This window comes from Lontra canadensis, unplaced genomic scaffold (genome assembly GCF_010015895.1).
Source record: "Lontra canadensis isolate GAN:19392208 unplaced genomic scaffold, GSC_riverotter_1.0 scaffold66, whole genome shotgun sequence".
In the NCBI taxonomy this organism is placed as follows: Eukaryota; Metazoa; Chordata; class Mammalia; order Carnivora; family Mustelidae; genus Lontra; species Lontra canadensis.
Window position 1 is genome coordinate 9,632,707 of NW_022631060.1, and position 19,302 is coordinate 9,652,008.

At 56.4% G+C, this 19,302-nt stretch overlaps 1 protein-coding gene and 1 non-coding gene across 5 annotated transcripts in view; both read left to right on the top strand.

Moving 5' to 3' along the window:
- Positions 1-19,302, top strand: part of NAP1L4 (nucleosome assembly protein 1 like 4) — a 41,993-nt gene that overhangs the window by 18,616 nt on the left and 4,075 nt on the right. For all 4 annotated transcript variants that reach the window (XM_032879751.1, XM_032879750.1, XM_032879752.1 and 1 more), the window contains 11 exons: positions 750-849; positions 3,159-3,300; positions 3,528-3,614; positions 5,174-5,305; positions 5,963-6,034; positions 10,507-10,646; positions 11,868-12,013; positions 14,719-14,741; positions 15,017-15,136; positions 17,724-17,753; positions 18,185-18,241. In XM_032879751.1, coding sequence (XP_032735642.1) covers positions 750-849; positions 3,159-3,300; positions 3,528-3,614; positions 5,174-5,305; positions 5,963-6,034; positions 10,507-10,646; positions 11,868-12,013; positions 14,719-14,741; positions 15,017-15,136; positions 17,724-17,753; positions 18,185-18,241 — 1,049 coding nt within the window. The remainder of the gene's footprint in view (positions 1-749; positions 850-3,158; positions 3,301-3,527; positions 3,615-5,173; positions 5,306-5,962; positions 6,035-10,506; positions 10,647-11,867; positions 12,014-14,718; positions 14,742-15,016; positions 15,137-17,723; positions 17,754-18,184; positions 18,242-19,302) is intronic.
- Positions 6,886-7,008, top strand: LOC116880640. The gene has a single exon (XR_004385239.1). It is a non-coding gene; the product is annotated as a small nucleolar RNA SNORA54 (small nucleolar RNA).

Below are 19,302 nucleotides of genomic sequence, written 5' to 3' on the forward strand. Positions count from 1 at the left end.
GCCAGTGATTTTTGGGAGGGGGTAGTGAGGGAGTGCGGTGTGGAGGGGGTGGTTTGGGCAGAAGGGCAGTGTAGTTCAGGGTGGAGGCCAGAACTTGCACTTATGGTGCACCAGGAGCCAGTGCACGTAGGACCTCCTGGGACGTGAGCTGGGCTGCCAGTAACCACTTCTGTCCCTCAGAAGACATCGTTGCCTTGTCCCTGTCCTTGACTTCTGGGCCCCCTTAGGTCTGGGGGAGAGAAGGGGAGGTGGCAGGAGATAGGCCCCTGAACTGGGAGGTAATGGCATCTCTGGGAGGTATGTGGCTTAAACAGCTGCAGCAAGAGCCAGAGCTCACTCCCTGGGTGCCCTTCAGTGCGTTTCTGACCGCCCGCTCAGCTGGGTAATGGGTCAGATGCCTTTAGAGTACGTTTGAGGGGGCGCCTGGAGGGCTCAGTCAGTTAAGTGTCCAACTCTTTATTTCAGCTGACGTGATTTCAGGGTCACGTGATCGAACCCCAGCTCAGGCTCTGTGCTAGGCAGGGTGTCAGCTTGAAATCCCCCCCCCCGCCCTCTGGTCCCCCCATCCAGAAAAAATAAAATAAAATTTTAGTATTTTCAGAACATGTTTTTAAGAAGCCACTTGCTACATTTAGAAGTTAAAGTGAACAGTCAAAGCTGGGGAGGTCCGTGCTGATGGTTTTGTCCCCTTGGCTGTTCTGTGTTGGGCGTATCTTAAATATTCTGGCCTTGTTTTTACCTCTTAATAGAAAAGCTCACTGATCAGGTGATGCAGAATCCTCGAGTTCTGGCAGCTTTACAGGAACGGCTTGACAGTGTCTCCCACACTCCTTCCAGTTACATCGAGACGTGAGTATGACGTGCATGCGACTCGCTACAACTTAAGAAGCAAAGGGGGAAAGACCGGTTTCCTGGTTCCTTAGAATAGGAATACACGTCTTCCTCGAGCAGATTTTGGGTCCTGAGAAGCAGGCACCGGGCTCCAAAGAGGAGCGCCTGGGCTCGGCAGGTGGCAGAGATGCAGGCCTGTGGTGGGAGGTTGCGGGGGTGGGGGGGAGTTAGCTAGCCAGAGGGCCTTAGGGCCCGGCTCAGGGTGGCAGGGTGCTGGCTTCCAGCTGATTCTCCGCAGGCCGAGGTTGCGGTACTGTGAGGGAGGAGAAGAGTTGAAGGTGATCATGGTCTCTAGTCTGCTGGCTAGACTCCGGGCGAGTGGGGTGGCTTTCACGCAGAGGGAACGCCGGGGCTGGGAGCGAGGTTTCACGGAATAGGACTAGTCCCATGTTGGACGAACTACATGGTACATGCCTGTTGGGGGGGACAGTGTGGAGTTATTGTAACTGATTGGGGGACAGCTGGATGTAGGATATCAGGGTCCAGTTTGCTTAAAATCATTTGTTGTTTTTACTCTGTTAGGAAGACGAGGAAAGATGAAAGAAAATCATAATCGTGTGATTAATGCGGAAGAGAAATAGTGGTGTTTCTGTGTGTTTCCCGTTTCATTAGGTCCTCACTGTGCTTCCTCCTTGTTCTCCTGCCCGCAGTAGTCCTAGAGGTGGGACAGTAGTTGAGGGGTCTTGGTAAAGGACCTTTACCCGGAGGTGGCTCTGGGTAGGGTGGCAGGGTCCTTGAGTGTAAGGCTGTTCCAGTGTTTATTCCAAACAGTGCTGCGCGTCGGAGCAGCTAGGACTCCGTGGGTTGTCAGAGGAAGGGTAGAGGACTTGAGCTACTGCTAGCCCCACCTTGAGGGCTCGGCCCAGGTGGACACTGCCCAGGAGGCCTGTATGGGTCTATGATGAGGCCCAGAGATCTCTTTGTTCTAGATGGTGACCGAGCGCTTCAGTTTTGATGGGTTAAAAGGGGGTTGAAAGTAATGCATACAAACAGAAATGTTCCTAGACTATAGAAACGTACTGGGGTGCCTGAGTTGATCATCCGACTCTTGATTTCGGCTCAGGTCCCAGTTTCAGGGTTGTAAGATTGAGCCCCGTGTCGGCTCTGTGCTCAGCATGGAGTCTGCTTGTCCCTCTCCCTCTGCTCCTCCCTTTCTCTCTCTCTCTCTGAAGTAAATAAGGGGCGCCTGGGTGGCTCAGTGGGTTAAGCCTTTGCTCTCAGCTCAGGTCACGATCTCAGGGTCCTGGGACTGAACCCTGCATCAGGCTCTCTGCTCAGTGGGGGGGCCTGTTTCCCCCACCCCTTGCCTCTGCCTACTTGTGATCTCTTTTTCTTTGTTAAATGAATAAATAAAATCTTTAAAAAATTTTTTAAATAAATAAATAAATCTTTAAAAAAAAGAAAAAAAAGAAAAGAAAACGTCGAGAAATATCAAAAGGCAAAGAATCTCAGTTACCCGACCGTGGAAGGGAACAGACCCCACTTACTTGTCTGTGTTGTGTCTGATTTTCCCCTTAGTGTAGCAACATGAGCCCTTCACCCGGTGCTGAATACTGCCTGGAAACATGATTTTGGACAGGCTGTGTTCTACTCCTGTTCAACGTCCCGTTGTTTTCGGTTTCCCACTTTTACAAGTAATGCCTCAGGGGACACAGCAGCACACGAGTGTTTGGGTATTTCCTTAGCGTAAGTTCCTGGAAGGAGAGTTACTGGACCCAAGGGACATTGAGGTTCTGCTTTGTCTTTAAGGTGGATGGGGCTGTTAGAGGGCTTCTTGGGCTCATCAAACCCGGGAGGTTTCTTTAATTGCCATTTTGGTAAGGAACAGACAGCAGTTCTTTTAAAGATTTTATTTATTTATTTGTCAGAGAGAGAGAGAGAGAGCGCGTGCACAGACAGAGAAGCAGGCTCCCTGCTGAGCAGGGAGCCCGATGTGGGACTCGATCCCAGGACGCTGGGATCATGACCTGAGCCAAAGGCAGCCACTTAACCAACTGAGCCACCCAGGCGTCTGGACATTTTGTGGGATTGAGCTTTCTTCCCATGCTTGATGATTTGTTTTGTTTCTTTTGTGGATTCTCTGTCCGCGCCGGGCCCCCCAACCCCTTCTACTGGGATGTTTGTCTTTCTAACGCTGTTGAGGGGCTCATTTCTGCCAGTGAGGATGTGAGTTGTCTGTTAGCCTGAGTTTATCTTAAGGAGACGGACAGGCGCGCTGCCTTCTTTCGCAGGCGGGAGGGTGATTTCCTTTTCCGTGGCCCTCGCAGCCTCCCGAAGGCCGTCCGGAGGAGGATCAACGCGCTGAAACAGCTGCAGGTGCGCTGCGCCCACATCGAAGCCAAGTTCTACGAGGAGGTGCACGACCTGGAGAGGAAGTACGCCGCCCTGTACCAGCCCCTCTTCGACAAGGTGGGCCGCTCCCTCTGCGCTGCCCGCGCCGCGTCGCGCTTCCTTCTCGTAGGGCCCCACGTTGCGGGGCGGAGGATCCCGAACGGTTCTCCTTCAAGCCCCAGACTAGGAATCTTACGTTATAAAAGCGTCCGTTTTCACGGGCTTTTCACAGACGTGATGTACAAACTGACCTCGAGTTTCTGACTAACCCGCCCTGACTCTAAGACGGTCTCGTTCTTACTCAGAGAAGGGAGTTCATCACCGGGGATGTGGAGCCGACGGACGCCGAGTCAGAGTGGCACAGTGACAGCGAAGAGGAGGATAAGTTGGCGGTGAGTGTTTGCGAGCGAGCTGGGGCTGCTGCGGCGGCGCTGGGAGTAGGAAGTCTGTCTCAGCGTCACAGAGGACGGCACCCCTGACGACGGGGGCCGCTTCGCCCTGAGGTCGGCCACTGCGATTTCTTTCTGATCAGACCCCGGAGCGGCCGGCGGGTCCGGTGTCCGTTAATTCCGTGACCCGCCCAGGCTCCCGCTGCTCCAGTGTCTAAACAGCTCCGTGCCACAGGACAGTGGGGTGTGGGATCGGATGAGTCCAAAAGAGAACGTCGGCCAAGTCTTCCATCGAGACAAAAGCGAAGTCCCACAAGGGGAGGGGCCCCGTGTCGGCAGTCCCTGCAGGGTCAGGTTGTGCGGAGGGCTTGGTGGGGGTCCGGGCCGCCACCCTCCAGGACTGGGGCGGTGACCCAGGTGGCCGCAGCGCCCCCAGCCCCTTGGGCTTCAGACCTCCTCCTCGCCTCACAGCCTTCGGACCCGTTCTGGAGCCGCGGGAAGACCCAGTGCGCTGCAGGGTAACTTGGTCCGCCAAAGTTTGTTGGGAAGACAAGTAGCTTTTGTCCTTTTTTACCCATCGGGGCTCCCCTTAGGGCATTTTTTTGCAGTGTGTGTTGGTTGTAGTGACCGGTGCTTTGATCTTTCAAACCTACCGTAGAAGCTGGCCTAGTTGAGGCTGTGGCTGTGGGTGAGCGTAGTTGGGCATCGTTTCCTTGTAGCTCAAGAAATATCAGCCTCTGTTACTCTCTAAAGCCCCTTACGATCGTTCTCACATGAGACTGCCACGTGACGGAGTGGCTGCACGTGCCGTGGCTCCGGTTAGTGCTGTGCCCAACCTCCCTGGGCCTGCCCGCTCCCGGGGCCCCGAGGTTAGAAGAGCCGCTTCTGCATGTCCCGTGTAGCCCGTCCAGTCCCGTTCCCCCCCCCCCCCCCCCCCCCCCCCCCCCCCCCCCCCGGTGTTGGCGAGCAGTTCCTTCCTGGACGCCTGTAGCCTCCTCTTCTCTGTCGGACGGACACGCTGCTCGGCGCTCCTTGTTGCCAGGGCACTGGATTCTGGCGGGCGCTGGGTGGCTGGTTGTCCCGGGATGGGCGTCGCATAGAGTGGCACTTGACACCTTCCCCGAGGTTGATGGCATTGTACCGTCTTCTAAAATTATGTCACAGAATCACCTCTGAAGGGAGCACTCTGATTGTCTAGGAACATTTAAAGTGGAACGTGCGTGGAGGTCTTGCAGGTGCGGAGAACGCAGTTTTGTTTTTTTGTTTTTCTTGTTTAGTTTAAAGATTTTATTTATTTGACAGATCACAAGCAGGCAGAGAGGGGGGGGAAGCAGCTTCCCCGCTGAGCAGAGAGCCCGATGCGGGACTCGATCCCAGGACCCTGAGATCACGACCTGAGCTGAAGGCAGAGGCTTAACCCACTGAGCCACCCAGGCACCCCCGGAGTACACAGTTTTTGACATTTGTGCAGGATTCCGAAATTTACACTCTGTGTTAAGCCACTGAATGTAAATGCGTTGTTTTGTGCTAAGTGTTCTGTTTGGCATCTTTATTTTTTTTAGGGAGACATGAAAAATAAAGTAGTCATAGCAGAAAAAGAAGCAGCAACAGCAGAGGAGCCAAACCCCAAAGGAATTCCAGAGTTCTGGTTCACCATCTTTAGAAATGTAGACATGCTAAGTGAGTTGGTCCAGGTAAGCAAATTTCTGCCTTACAGAGAGCTTTTAGTCTGGGTAACTGTTTACTTACGAACCACTTAACCGAGACTTGAGCGGTTGTTTGCGGTGGGGGGCAAGGCACTTCGTGTGACCGACCGGCAGCTCACCTGAGTGGTCTCCATCTCCTGAGGTGGGGGTCTCGCTGTCGTGCTGCTGGGAAGCCTGCCCCTCTGCGGCTGAGCCACGACTTGGCGTGGTCTCACCTTACTGAGGCCTGCCACCTTACGCAGAAAGCCTTTGAACAGACTCGAGACCCTTCCCCACCTTCCTGTGAATGGACAAGTGGGAAGGTGTGAGGGCAGGAGACCAGAAAATTGGCCAACAGGGTCCGAAGCTGACCCGAGATGTTCCTTCAGAGACGTGAGGCCCAGCAGGCCTGGTTGATCCCTGTTTGCAGTGGCAGCAGGTGGTCGTGTGAAAACAAGTCGGGCTCTTGCCCTCCCTGCCTGGCCTGGATGGTTCCCAATGCTCTGGACCAGAGAGAAGTGGCACCATGTTGCTGACCGCTTGTTGTTGCACAGATGTGTGTGACTTCCCGTTGACCCCTGCGTGCACTAGTGAGCCCCAGGGGGGGACATGTGTGTTGTTCGGGAGAAGCCCAGTAGAAATTTCTTCTTTTCCCTTGTTAATCAGGAGTATGATGAACCGATCTTGAAGCACCTGCAGGATATCAAAGTGAAGTTTTCAGACCCTGGGCAGCCTATGGTGAGTGCTGATGGACGGAGCTCCTGGTTGGCATCAAACAGGTCAGGCTCTGGGGGTGAGGGGCTCGGAGCCGTGGCAGGAGCTGCACAGCTGGCCACATGCTTGCAGGCTGCTCGGCTGGTCCTGAGCAGGCTGCTCTCCAAGGACTAGAATGTTCTCACGTGGCCTTCCTGGGTCTTTTCCAGCAGTGCTGCACATCCTGGCAGGCAGCTCAGGCCACGGGCTGCCTGTGGCAGGTGAAGGAGTCCACGTAGCACGGGACTCCTTGGCCATGGTGTCTGCCACGCCATGTGCCGCGCTTGGCTGGCTTGTTCTGTGTCAGAGGGGACGGTGTCTTTGTCCCGAGCATCTCCCAGGTTCGTGAGGATCTGATGTCCGTAAAGCAGGGCGGCAGGCGCGCACTCAGACCCGAGCGGCCCTTGGCTCTTGTCTGTCTGTTCATGTCCATCTGTCCTCACTGTGTTGAGTTAGCGAGCGCATGCACGCGCATCGTCGGTGTCCACGTAGCGTTCAGTGGCTCATCGGTTGGGTGTGACTCTCGGGGCTCATCTCAGCACGTGTCCTCCTCAGTACCCGCCACCTGGCAGCCACGCCCCCGCCCCCCCTTCTGACCCTCAGTTTGGTTTCCGAGCAGCACCTTAAAAGAAAGCCGAGATGCCCGTGAACAAAGTCTCCTGGCTTTGACCCGAGACGTAGCTGCAGATGGGCAAACCTGAACAGCGGGTGCTGCTCTGGCTGCCACACAGCGCCCTTCCCCACGACCTGCTGCGCCGAGAGGGGCCTGACGGAAGCCAGCCTTTCCTTTCCTCCAGGGAATGGGCCCATCACCCTGCGTGAGTGGGTCCTCGTGGAGGCACTGTTCGTGGCCTGCCAGCCTAGCTGTGGCTGACGGGCTCCATTCCGGTGCCACAGGAGCTCCAGGGGCTTGTGACTGACTGACTTGTGGCTCTCGGTTTCAGGCCCTGGGGACACGGCCCGGGACCTGGGGTCCGGCTCCTCCCTTCCCATCGCAGAGCACTAGCTCCAGGTCACAGATGAGGGCCAGCTTTCGTGGGATTTCCCTCCCTGGTCCTGGCGGAGGTGTCTTGCTGGAGGCAAGGGACAGGGGGACACACGGGATGTGTCCCTTCAACTTTTCCTGCTGACCTCACTCTGGGAGGTGACATTCAGCTTCCCCTCTGCTGGTGGGGGCCTGGGCAGGAGCTGGAGTGATGCCTGTTCCCAGGCCAAGGGGAACCCCTTTCCTGCTGCACCTGGTTAGTGGGGCTATCGCAGGGCCTCTTGGTTGGCCGGTGCAGGGGCTGTCAGCCCGGAGGCCGCGTGGGGCAGTCAGAGGCCGCGGGCTTGCATCTGGGGGGTGGGAGCGCGCTGTGGAAGACTCCATCCTTTCTCTCCTGACACTTCTTTCTCACCTGTGGGTCGTGCGGACTCCGTTTATTAATTTTTCCCCTTTGGATCGGTCCTTTCTTTTCTTCCTTTGCTCTTATGAGACTCCTGTTTGGTGATTTCCTGGGTCTGTTTTCTTTCTCAGCCTGACGCTCTTCTCCCTCTGTTACTGTGGCTCACAGACAGACGGGGCCCTAGTCTGGGTAGAGCACGGGCCAGGCACCTGCCCTGTCGGGAAGTCATGCGTGCTGCCTGGGGAGCGCTGAGAAGAACAGAGAGGTGGAAAGGACAGCAGATGTCTCCCCTGTGGAGTCAGGCTCCCCATAGTCTTCGTCTTTTTAAAATTATCATGAAATAGGGGCGCCTGGGTGGCTCAGTGGGTTAAAGCCTCTGCTTTCGGCTCAGGTCATGATCCCAGAGTCCTGGGATCGAGCCCCACATCGGGCTCTCTGCTCAGCGGGGAGCCTGCTTCCCCCTCTCTCTCTGCCTGCCTCTCTGCCTACTTGTGATCTCTCTCTGTCAAATAAATAAATAAAATCTTTAAAAAAAATAAAATAAAATTATCATGAAATATTTTAGACGGTAAAATTAGAAATACGAACCACCCGGCGTCCGAATGAATCCGGGCCAGTGTGTTTGCTTCTCCCGTGCCCACACCTCTGCTCCTCTCCAGGGTCTCCACGCTTCTCCTGCAGCACAGCGGGGTGACATGTGTGGACACTGTTGTCCCGGCTCTGCTGGGCGGAAAATGGTTACTGTAGCCTCCGTAGGCCGGGAAGTGCTTGACTGCCGTGGCCCACACGCGCCGCTGCCACCTCCGCCCCGTTCTCAGCTGTTGTTGCATTATCACCAGCATTCTTGACCCCAAATCTTTGTTTAGAACTTGGGTGATTTCCTCCGTTTAGATCCATTTTAGTGCAGTTTTACTGGGGTAGAGGAGGTGAACATTTATAAGGCCAGAGAATGTTCATTTACCTATTTTTCACACTTTGTTTTTTTTGTAGTCATCGTGGTTTTGTCTCCGTTTTGAATTAATTTCAAGCGTATTGCAGTTCCCGTGTGCCGTCTGCCCAGACTGCAGTGGCCAGCAGTGGCCCGTGGGCAGGGCGGGCACGGGCGGTAGCAGCCACGTGTACCCCGCTAGGCGGGAGCGGGGTCTCAGTTCACACTCAAGTACGGGCACTGTTGGGCCTCCGCTGTGTGCTTACGGCTGACTGGCTAGAGGGGACGGTGTGGGATGGAGGCGGCCTCATCTTTGGGCCCGTTTCCGTTGGATTCGAACCGTCCATCCCTGCCTTCCTTCCGTTTCAGATAGGAGCGAGCGAGCATGAGCCGGCCGGGGGCAGAGAGAGAAGCAGGCTTCCGGCTGAGTGGGGCGTCCAGTGCCGGACTCGATCCCAGGAGGCTGGGGTTGTGACCTGAGCTAAAGGCGCTTAAGGCAGACGCTTCAACAACTGCGCCAGCCCCAGACGCCCCTTGAACCCTTTCTTGATTCATCCGTAGTCGTGTGTGACACTCGACCAGACAGAGTCCCTGGGGAAGGAGGAGATAGGAGAGCGTGAAAGAAGGGAGAGGACGTGCTCGGTCTGGAGAGCTGGTGGGAAAGGAAGTGGGAGATGAAGAGGAAGAGTGTGACCCACGCCCGCATCGGGGGTGAGGCGGAGCCCCTGTGTGGCGCTCGTGAGCCCTCCCCATCCCCTGGGGTGCCTGTTCACGCTTGCGGGCGCAGCCTGCAGACTTCTGGGCTCCTAGCAGCCTCCTCCCTGACTGAGCACTCGCTTCCGGCTTCAGGGTGGGTGCCACCCTCGGGCTGGGGCCAGGAGCCGAGAGGGGCTTCTCGTGGGGTGCCGCGGCTGTGCCTGCTCTCTGCCAAGCCGGGGCCTCGAGCTCTGCAGGCCGTGGTTTCCCCTTATCCTCCGTGGAAGTGGTTTGCTTTTAGTCTTTTAAATCTATTTTTTCCCAGTTGGTAAGTTGTGTCCTAGTAACGAAAATTGAAATAACTACCATTTAGCAAGCATCGCCTGTATAAACCGTTTTCCAAGTGCTTCCAGAGGTCAGTCCTCTAACCAGCTCGGGGAGAGGGGGAGAGGCTGTTCCTCCGCCTCGCAGATGAGGAAGCAGTAGCACAGAGACGCAGAGTGACTCGCCACGGTCACACAGCACTTGCGGGCCTCGCAGGTACTTGTAGAGTCTCTGCAACTTACTGAACTGGCGTCCTCCTTTCTTCCCTCAGCGAGGGCTGAGGTGAGCGTCTTTGCACGTAGTGGTGACGCCGTCACCCAGGCGGCTTTCCCAGCCCGGGAGTACCTCGGAGTAGCGTTACCGGGTCAGAGAATTCTGTTTTACTCTAATTTCTTGATATCGTTAGATGGTCCTTTATAGAGCTGCCTACAGTCCGAGTGGGCCTGATTTCCCAGCACCCTTGCCGGTGCTGCCACTGCTCATACACACGTAAGAGGCAAACAGGGATCCTCCCTGCTGCCCCTTGACTGGATTTGTGTCTGCCGCTTTGTCCGCATCCTGCGGCCGTTTTTGCTCCCCAGATTACACGGCGCTTGGCGAACAAAGGCTGAACTTGTGTTGGGTGTGGTTTGAGGAGGCCCAGTCGATGTCCCCCGACCCTACCCCACCAAGAGTCTGGCCCACTTGTGTGACAGGGAAGGCGGTGCTCTGCCCGAGCCCATGTGCCAAAGGAGGGGAGGGCTGGACGCTGCTGCCTGGTTTCCGCGGCTAGTCCAGACCCCCTCCCCACCTCCGAGCGGGGAGGCCAGGGCAGCAGAGGGAAGCTAAGGTTTCCCAGGCAAGCTTAGACGCCGCTGGGGAGGGGGCTCAGAGGGGCTGCTCGGGCTGAAGTACGACAGGTATTCCCCCACCTGTCGTTTGTGTTTGAACTTGGTGCTGCTGATTTTTGTAATGAAGAAGCTTTTCTTGATACGTGGCCATACCTGTTGAACTTCTCAGTAACGGTTTCTGTCCGTGGCATCGTGCCCAGAGAGGCGCTGGGCTCTGGTACATACCACGTGGTTCGTAAAGTCTCACTGGCTTGTCGGTTTGTAAGTGGCACTTACCTGAGTTTCTGTTTTTAGTCTTTTGTATTAGAGTTCCACTTTGAACCCAACGACTACTTCACCAATTCAGTCCTGACAAAAACGTACAAGATGAAGTCAGAGCCGGATAAGGCCGATCCCTTTTCCTTTGAAGGTCCTGAAATAGTTGATTGTGACGGGTAAGAACATGCCATTTCAACTTTTTCTGAAACAAAAACAGATGATTTTAGAACTTAATGAGTAAGAAATTAGGAATAAAGTAAAATGTTTTCAGTTTTCTTAAAATCCCAGTAGACCAAGATTTACGTTAAATAGACTACTGTGGGGGGTTGTGGCGGCCTGCACTGGGACACGAGTCATGAGGTCACGTGTCAGGTGGGGGCTGGTGGCCCAGTCTCCTCCTCGGATGCAGGACTAGACCCTAGGCCCCTCCGGGACGCTGTCCTCACTGAACCAGTAGAGGACCGCTGTCAGCATTTGCTGAGAGAAGGGCGGAGTCCATGCAGGGCGGTACGGGGCGGCTGCTTGCTGCGGGAATTGGGGGGCGTTTAAGTGTTTGACTCACGGCGGAGCACCTTGTGATTTCAGGAGCGATCACCAGGGAATGTGGTCTGGAGTTCTTCCCTCTTAGTTTGTTTGAGGTGGTTTGGGAAAGTCTGCTTCTTTGGTTTGGGAAATTATTTGTGAATTGGCACGATTACCCTTGTTCACTGGAACCAAATACTCCTGGATCTCCAGCAGGAGTAATTCAGAGCTTTATCAAAACGCTGGCCACGGTGACCCTGACAGCGCATTCCCCAGGGCCGGGCGGTCCAGGCGTGTTCCCGAGCAGACTAATCACGTGCTGCCCAGGGGGTCCTCGTGGGTACGCAGGCGTTGGGAGGTGAGGAAGCGTGCGGGGCTCGCCCCCTGGCCCAGCCCACTTGGCAGCTGGGACCCAGTGCGCTTGGCCCCAGTCAGAACTTGGTGCAGCGGTCACCTGCCACCTCTCCAGCTTGTCCCGCCCGCTCAGCTGCTTGAGACTCGGGACTGTGAGTGGGTGACTTCAGGTGTGCTCCGGGGCCTGGACAGAGGCAGCAGGTGACAAGCTCTTGAGCATCCTCTGGGCACCCTAGCCCAGCCTTGACCGGGCTTGGTCATAGCTAACATGCTTGGGGAGGGTCTCGGGAGAAGCCCCCGGCTTCCGATGGTGCTCCCGGCAGGGGGTGGCAGCCCATGCCACTGGGCCAGTTCCCCTTCGCTGGCTGTCACCTGGACTTGAGGGGTGTGCAGTGCCGGCTGGCAGGCTGGTTTGCCTACGTTGTCCACGTTCGGCCTCTCACTGTGCCTTGTTTACTGGGGACGTTCGTGCGTTTCTCAGGGCGTATGTCTGTGTGCATGATGGCTGTCTGTCCCCATAGGTGTGTTATTGACTGGAAGAAAGGGAAAAACGTGACAGTCAAAACAATCAAGAAGAAGCAGAAACATAAGGGCCGAGGCACAGTGAGAACAATTACCAAACAAGTTCCCAACGACTCCTTTTTCAACTTCTTCAGCCCGCTGAAAGGTGAGTGGGGTGTGTCGTAGACACTGATGACATGCTTTGTGAAGTCGCGTCGTTACCACGGGGTCTGGTCTGAGTCCTCTGCCGAGCGTGGCCAGTAAGGACATGTTTGCTGTGCCAGGAGCCGTGGTGCCGGTGCTCCTGGGGTAGGGGAGAGGGGGTAGCAGGAGGGGAAGGCCTGGCGGGCACTCTGAGCTCCACGCTGAGAAAGCTGGACGGATGCCCAGAGCGCCCCAGCCGACGCTTCCACACCTTGGGGCTGTGGCCCGCTGGCGGCACCGGGGCCACCCGTCCTGCTAAGGCCCCCTCTGTCGCCAGTTGCTGATCGCAACCCAGGTACGCCTGCACAGCTTGGGGAGTGTCCCCCACCCTCTCTTTCTCATAAATTCGGCTTTATTTTTCTCTATGACTTGGTAGAACTCAAGGGGTCTTGGGGTTTACAGATCGTGACAGCACAAGTAGTTGGATTTCTAGTTTGAAAGACTTAGCTTGGAAACTCCGATTTTTTACTCCCCTAAGTCATAAAATAAAGATGGAAAGTTTGACCTTGTGGAGAGTGAGCAGCAGGTTTCAAGAGTAAATACTGGCGAGTCTTTTTTTTTTTTTAAGGTTTTATTTGTTAGAGAGAACCAGCAGGGAGAAGGGTGGAGGGGGGAGAAGCAGGCTCCCTGCTGAGCAAGGAACCCCATGTGGGACTCGACCCCAGGACCCTGGGGCATGACCAGAGCTGAAGGAGACGCTTAATGACTAAGTCCCCCGGGGACCCCAAATACTGGCAGGTCTTTTTTTTTTTTCTTCCCCCCCCCTTTTTTTTTTTTTTAAGATTTTCTTTATTTATTTGACAGAGATCACAAGTAGGCAGAGAGGCAGGCAGAGAGAGAGGGGGAAGCGGGCTCCCCGCTGAGCAGAGAGCCCGATGTGGGGCTCGATCCCAGGACCCTGAGATCATGACCTGAGCCGAAGGCAGAGGCTTTAACCCACTGAGCCACCCAGGCACCCTAATCCTGGCAGGTCTTAACAAAATTTTCTAAACTTGAGAGAATGTAAAGGCCAGACCGGTTCGCAGTGTTAGAGTAGCGCAGATCAAACAGTTTTCCTCTTTGTTGTCCATGAACACAAACAGACTGAAATGAAATGTGGAAATGCCGGCCCTGCCTCCATAATTGGTGGGTGTGTGAGCTGTTTGCCCTCGGCCACAGGGGCGCTCCGCGCTCAAGTGTGAGCCTTGGACCCAGACTTTGTCTCGGAGCCCAGGCCCCTCGCTTCTCAAGCTCAGCCCCTCAGCCTCGGGCCCGCATCTTTCTGGGGTTTGTCTTTGAGCTTAGGGGATGCACGTGTGTTGGTTCGGGGGTGACAGTAGCCACAGGTGGACTTGTTCGGTTTCCTTGTTTTAGACCAGGGAGCCCCTTTGGCGGTCACCTGTGAGCTTTTGCTGTGAAGCAGAGGGGCTTTGGTTCCTGAACGCAGTGGTTTGTTGCAAGGTTTCTTAAGATTGGATTTTAAGTAATTTAATAAAATCAAAATGAGATTAAGTGGACTCAGAATTTGGAGGGAGGTGACATTTGGCGTTCTAAAACTTTCCTGTGATGGTTGTATAACTCTAAAAATGTCCCAGGGGTCGTTGAATTTTACACGTCAGCTGTCTGGTAGATAAATTACACCTAAACATAGCTATTTTTAAAGGAATTGCACATCCTATCAAGTGATGAGCTCTATAAACAGGTATACAGTGACCATTGGGGGGTGATCAGGCAGGCCAGGAAGAAGTGTCGGAAAGCAGGAAACGTGTTTTGAAATGAGGGAAACAGAAGCCGGCTGGTCCGGTGCCCTCCTTGTCCTTCAGTCTACAAAACATGTCCCAAAGTCACGTGAGCAAAAGTCCTTGACCAGCGTCCCCAGACCCAAATCTTAGTCTGCGGGGGTTGCTCACGGGCCGAGACGCAGGGACTGTGGTGCAGGGTGGTATTGTCACGTGGGTGCCCAGCCCGTGGGGAACAGCCGAGCTGGGAGAGGCCTCGAGAGGCAGGATGAGGCCAGTGCTCTGAGCCTCCAGCTCCTGGCAAGACCTGGCCTTGAACAAGCGTCACTCAAGTCCCGGATTTGAGTCCCGTGATCATTCGAGTGTCACGGGCTTTGTTGAGTGGTTTTAAGTCCCTGTCTTTCCTCACCCTTGGTTCTGGGTCGGGCTCTGGCCAGCCGCACACATGCATGTTGGGGCGGGAGGGTGGGGGGTGCTCTGTGGTGGGCAGCGACCAGCAGCCCCCTCCTGCCCACGGGGAGTCTTTCCATTTCGCGGGAGGGACGCTTCGGCACTGTGTGTGCGCCTTCCCCCTTGCCGTGCGGATGCCCGTGGTGTCGCCCCACTGAGTATGGCGCTTCGGAAGCAAGGCTCGAGGATTGTCCTCTTCCCGACAGTCCTGCAGGGTTGCAGGCCCCGGTACACTTTCCTTAAGGCGTAAATGCACGGGGCGGCCACAGTCTGGGGCTCCTGATGGGCCTTTCCGTCTGTTGGCGCTGGGCTAGGAGACTCTTGCCCCCAGCCGGCGTTCTCAAGCTGGGCAGGCCAGGGTGGGCGAGGGGCGCAGTCAGGGTGCCGTGGGAGGCACGGGTGCGCCCTGTCCCACCTTCAGTATGCGTGTGGCTGCGCCCGTGCGCCTGCAAAAGCTTTGATCGTCCGCGTAACCCGCGTGTTTTGTGTTTTCCCGTAGCGTCCGGAGACGGAGAGTCACTGGTAAGCGCTGTGTCGTCCTGAAATGTTTCGTGCTGTCAGACAAACCCTTTATCTCCAGAGCGGGGCCGCCGTCTTCTCAGTCCCTCCTTCCTCCTCCCGGGGACGTGGGGTACCCTGCGTGCACGACACTGCAGCGTGGGGCCGGCGCATGTGGGACCGGGGCGCCCTGCCATCCCCAGCAGTGCTGGGTCCCCCAGACCAAGGGGGCGGGGCGGGGCGGGGGGCGTGGGGCTCACCCATACACACGAGTTAACGTGGAGGTTTTCTCTTCTCAGGACGAAGACTCGGAGTTCACATTAGCCTCTGACTTTGAAATCGGACACTTCTTCCGTGAGCGGATAGTCCCGCGGGCTGTGCTCTACTTCACGGGGGAGGCCATAGAGGATGACGACAACGTATGTGGTTGGGAGCTCCTGGGGGCCTGCCTCCGGCAGTGTGGGGCACCCTGAGCAGCAGCCTGGGGGCCCCCTGGTGTCGGGGGCTGAGGGCCGAGCAAGGGCTTGGGTGCTGTGAGAACAAATGGCCATCCCCATCCAGGGACAGCACCCTTGGAACGTCCCAGTGCTCACCCTGTCCTGCTGAAGGGCTGTAAGCTTTGGGTGACTTGGAAACGGGAGGAGAATCTCCGTTTCAGAGGTCTGGTAGCAGGAAGAGGCTACCCACGGAGCTGACGTCTGCTAGCCTGTGGTGTGCCGGCCCCGAAGACTTGAAACCCGTGGTGCACGGAAGGGTGGCTGGGCTGCGCAGGCCCCTCTCTCCCCCTCCCCTGCTGGAGCACAGCCTCGCCAGCCGTCCTCTGACGGTCACCTGAGGTCGTTCTTCGTCCTAACCGAGGCTCAGCTCGCTGTGTCGTCTGGATTTGTGGGAGTAAAGTTTGGGTTTCTAGCGGGCCGCTAGTAGTATGTTTCAGATAATGGTTCCCTTGCTCTGAGAACTCGTGTTTCCTGGAAGGTTCTGGGTTCTCTTTCTAAGTGGTCTGTCGGGGCTTCAGGTGGGCAGCAGGAGCCGGGCAGGTCGGAGCAGCTTAGGGCCAGAGGCAGTGAAGGGCTGCTTCTCACGGTCTCCGTGCTGGCGGTCCCAGCCGGGGGGGCGCGGCCTGTCCAGTGCGCCCTGTGTAGTCTGAGACCTGCTTACTCCGAAAAGGCCGTTCGTCCGTCCCTGCGCTGGGAGGTGGTTGTGGGTAGCAGAGCACGCAGGCACACAAGTCCGTGTGGTGTGGGCTCATCCAAGCGCTCGAGTGATTGCTAGGGCTTAAGGTGACACAGCAGTCTGCAGACCGGCACAGTCCGTGGAACGTTCTAGACACTAGAGCTGTCTGCGGCCTGCCTGCTCTGCCAGTGTGGTGGAACTGGCCCCACGGGAGGCCCGAGGATGTGGAATGGGTCCGTTAGCAGCTGGGGAACCACACGTTCCGTTTTACGTAGCGTAGCCCGCAGAGTCTGGGGACCACATACTGAAGAGCCATCTCTAGCCCGGTGGTCTCCGCGCTTTGTTGATCACACACCCGTCAGCTCTCAAAGCACGAGACCCGGCTTAGTGTTTCTCTTTACGTAAGATACAGGCCGCGCGGCTGGTCCGGGTGAGTGGTGCACGGCTCTGCTGGTCTGTGCGCGCCTGCGCCCCCGCGCCCCCGGCTCCTCTGGTGCTGGTGCTGCTGCTGAGCTGTGTGGTTGTGGGGGGCGCCCCACCAGTGCCTGCTGGGCTCGGGGTCCTGGCTTCTCCATTCACGGCCGTAGAGCCTCTGTGCTGTGGCGTCCTCATCTGAACATGGGCTTGAAGGTCGTGATTTTGGTGGCTTGTCAGGCTCTTGGAAGCACCCCTGTTGGCACTGTGACTCACGTTGGGATGAAGATGGGTTTGCAGGGGTCCGATCTGTTGGCGGCTTTGCACACACACTGGACATCGGTGCAGCAGGGATGGATGCAGGAGTGCTGGTTTTGTCTTCTGTGTGTTCCATGGGCTCTGTACCCCACTTTGTTACCCCTGCTCTACGTCTGTGTGAGATGTGTTTGCTGCAGGGCCCTGCAGGTCCCATTCGGTCCAGAGCGAAGTGATCTGAGAACCTCAGAAAATCCGTGCTTGAGTCTGTTAGAGGCTAGTTCCAATCTGAGCTAAGATGTTATTGGCTACAAGACCTCAAACCTCGGTCTTCCCCTGTTAGAGGCTGGTAAGGGCACCAGGGCGTGCTTGGACCCCTGACGGCCCAGCTGGTGCGGGAGGACGCGCAGCTGGGCCCCGCCAGCCCCCAGGCCCTCACAAGTTCGTGTGAGCTGTCACTGAGGAGTATGTGTGGGCTGCAACAAAAGAAATGCTCTTAAGGAAAAGCCTACTTAATTTTTAGGTGTTTTGTGTCATGCAGGACATAGTGATGAGGTGTGCTTTGTTTTGTGTTTGGTCTTGATCTGAGTTTGACATGGGGACTTTGGGCGGGAGTCTGACCTAGAAGAAATTTATTCAGGACCAGTCAACTGTAGTGTTGGGCCTTTTCCAATACATTTAAACACCGAGGTTTTTTCATATTTCTAATATGTAAATATTTAACCTCGTATGAGTTAAAAAAATATCAGTAAAACTCATGGATTTGCATAGTAAAATCATGTTCCCGGTTTGCCTACATCCGCCAGTTTCCCGGGTGATCCCGGTCCCTTCTCACGCTGACCACCTCCTTTCTGCACCCTTGCCCACCCTCGGGCCTTGTTTGAGTGCTTTTCAGATACCGGCATCCTGTCAGCACAGTGGGGCCGGCTGGCGAACAGGTGGGCCCACCGCACTGGCCAGAGCCCGGCCCGCAGTGTCGGGGCTGCGGTGCCCAGCGGCAGACCGTGCCCCCCGAGGCGGGCGCTGCTCTCTGTCCAGATGCCAGGCTGTGCTTCCGCTTCCCCCAGACCTGACCAGTGTGGGGTGCTTGACGGGGACCGTGCCTGGGTCAGGCCGCCCTCATGCTTTTGAGACCTAAATTTTGTTTCCTTTTTCCTTTTTCAGTTTGAAGAGGGTGAGGAAGGAGAAGAGGAGGTAAGACATGGCGAACGCGGAGAGTCCTTTCCCTCAGGCTTCGCTGGGCTGCTTCCTCTGCTGGAGTGGACGGGGGTTTTGGAAGCAGCTGTCGCACCCGCTTTGTGTGGAGCTGCCGCGGGGCCTCCAGCCCGTTGAAGCTGGGCGCAGCGGGGACACGCAGTCGCTGTCCCTGTGTCCAGTTGCCCCGCGATTAGCTTATTAGGACATGTGGGGTGAGCACACGAGTCACATTCTCCGCGGTGTGTTTATCCATTATCGCTGCCAACAAAAAGGTGTTCAGAAGTCCTCCTGCCCAGCGGTGACGAAATCGCTCGCGGGCAGGGGTTGATGACCTCCCGCTGGGTCCTGGGCGGCTGCGTTTGTGTGGGGCACGCGGGCCCACGAGAGATTAGATCCTGTGTTCCGCTCACTGTCCCCCTTTTACGCAGGAGTTGGAAGGTGACGAGGAGGGAGAAGATGAGGACGACGCCGACATGAACCCCAAGGTCAGTTGTTGGGGGGCCACCAGACCAGGGAATGGCGTGCTGCTATGACATCGGGCCGCATCCCCACCCGGGGGGGGCGCCTGTCCTGCTCCAGTCAACACAGAGAACACACCAGGAACAGGTTTGAGCGGCCCCTTGTGCGGGGTTTAGTGCTCAGCGCGGAGCGTCCGGGGAGGGCTTTTCCAGCTCGCTGTCAGCACGCTCTTGCCATGAGCTCGCCTGGGAGAGCAGCTTGGTTTGCCAGACCTGCCGTCCTTTCAGGGGACTGGCTGAGTGACGACGTGAATAAGCTGGTTCTTGTGTTCGTTTTTGGAAAAGGTGCAGAGAAGGAAATTTTGAAAGTTATTTTTTTTTAAAGAATAGAGTCCTAAAATCGTAGACGTAGTTTTACAATTGCGTTTGGGCTGAGAATAATCAGAAGCTACGTGTAAGCATCTCCAGGCATCGAAAGTCTCCGGGAAGCTTTAAAAAAAAAAAGACAACAAAGCTGAGGACAGCCAGCAACCCCGTTAACGTTACGTGAAGGTCTGGAGGCTTACTGCTGGCAGATGAGCTGGAGGGACGGCACTGCCACTTGGCACACCCCTTCAACCTGGAGCTGCTTTAGTGCAGGCCTGGGTGCGGGGCCGGCCGTCCTCTCACTGGCGAGCAGGAAGCCAGTGGGTAGCTCACTGCGTCCTCACAGGCCGTCCGAGCACTGACCTTGCCATTTGTGACCCGGATCTCCGGTGGACTGGGCGGTGTTTGTCCGTTTGTCCGTCCTCTGTTTTTGCCCGAAGTGAAATGTGCGCTCAGTGTCCGTGTGATAGCCCAGCGCTCTGAGTGGTTGTGGGCTTTGTTTCTGTCGCAAACACCAGATGTTTCCGTGGATGCATGCTTTACGGTACAGCTTCTCGGGAAGGGTGGGAGGTGGGTTTCGGACATTGTTCCATGTACCACGTAAATACTAGGCTGGGACTGCGCTCACGGGAGTGCTCACCTCTGCACACTGGGCCTGTGGAGCGGGGGCGGGGGGCGGGGCTTATGGGCGGGCTGCTGTCACCTGCGTGTCTGCCTGTCTT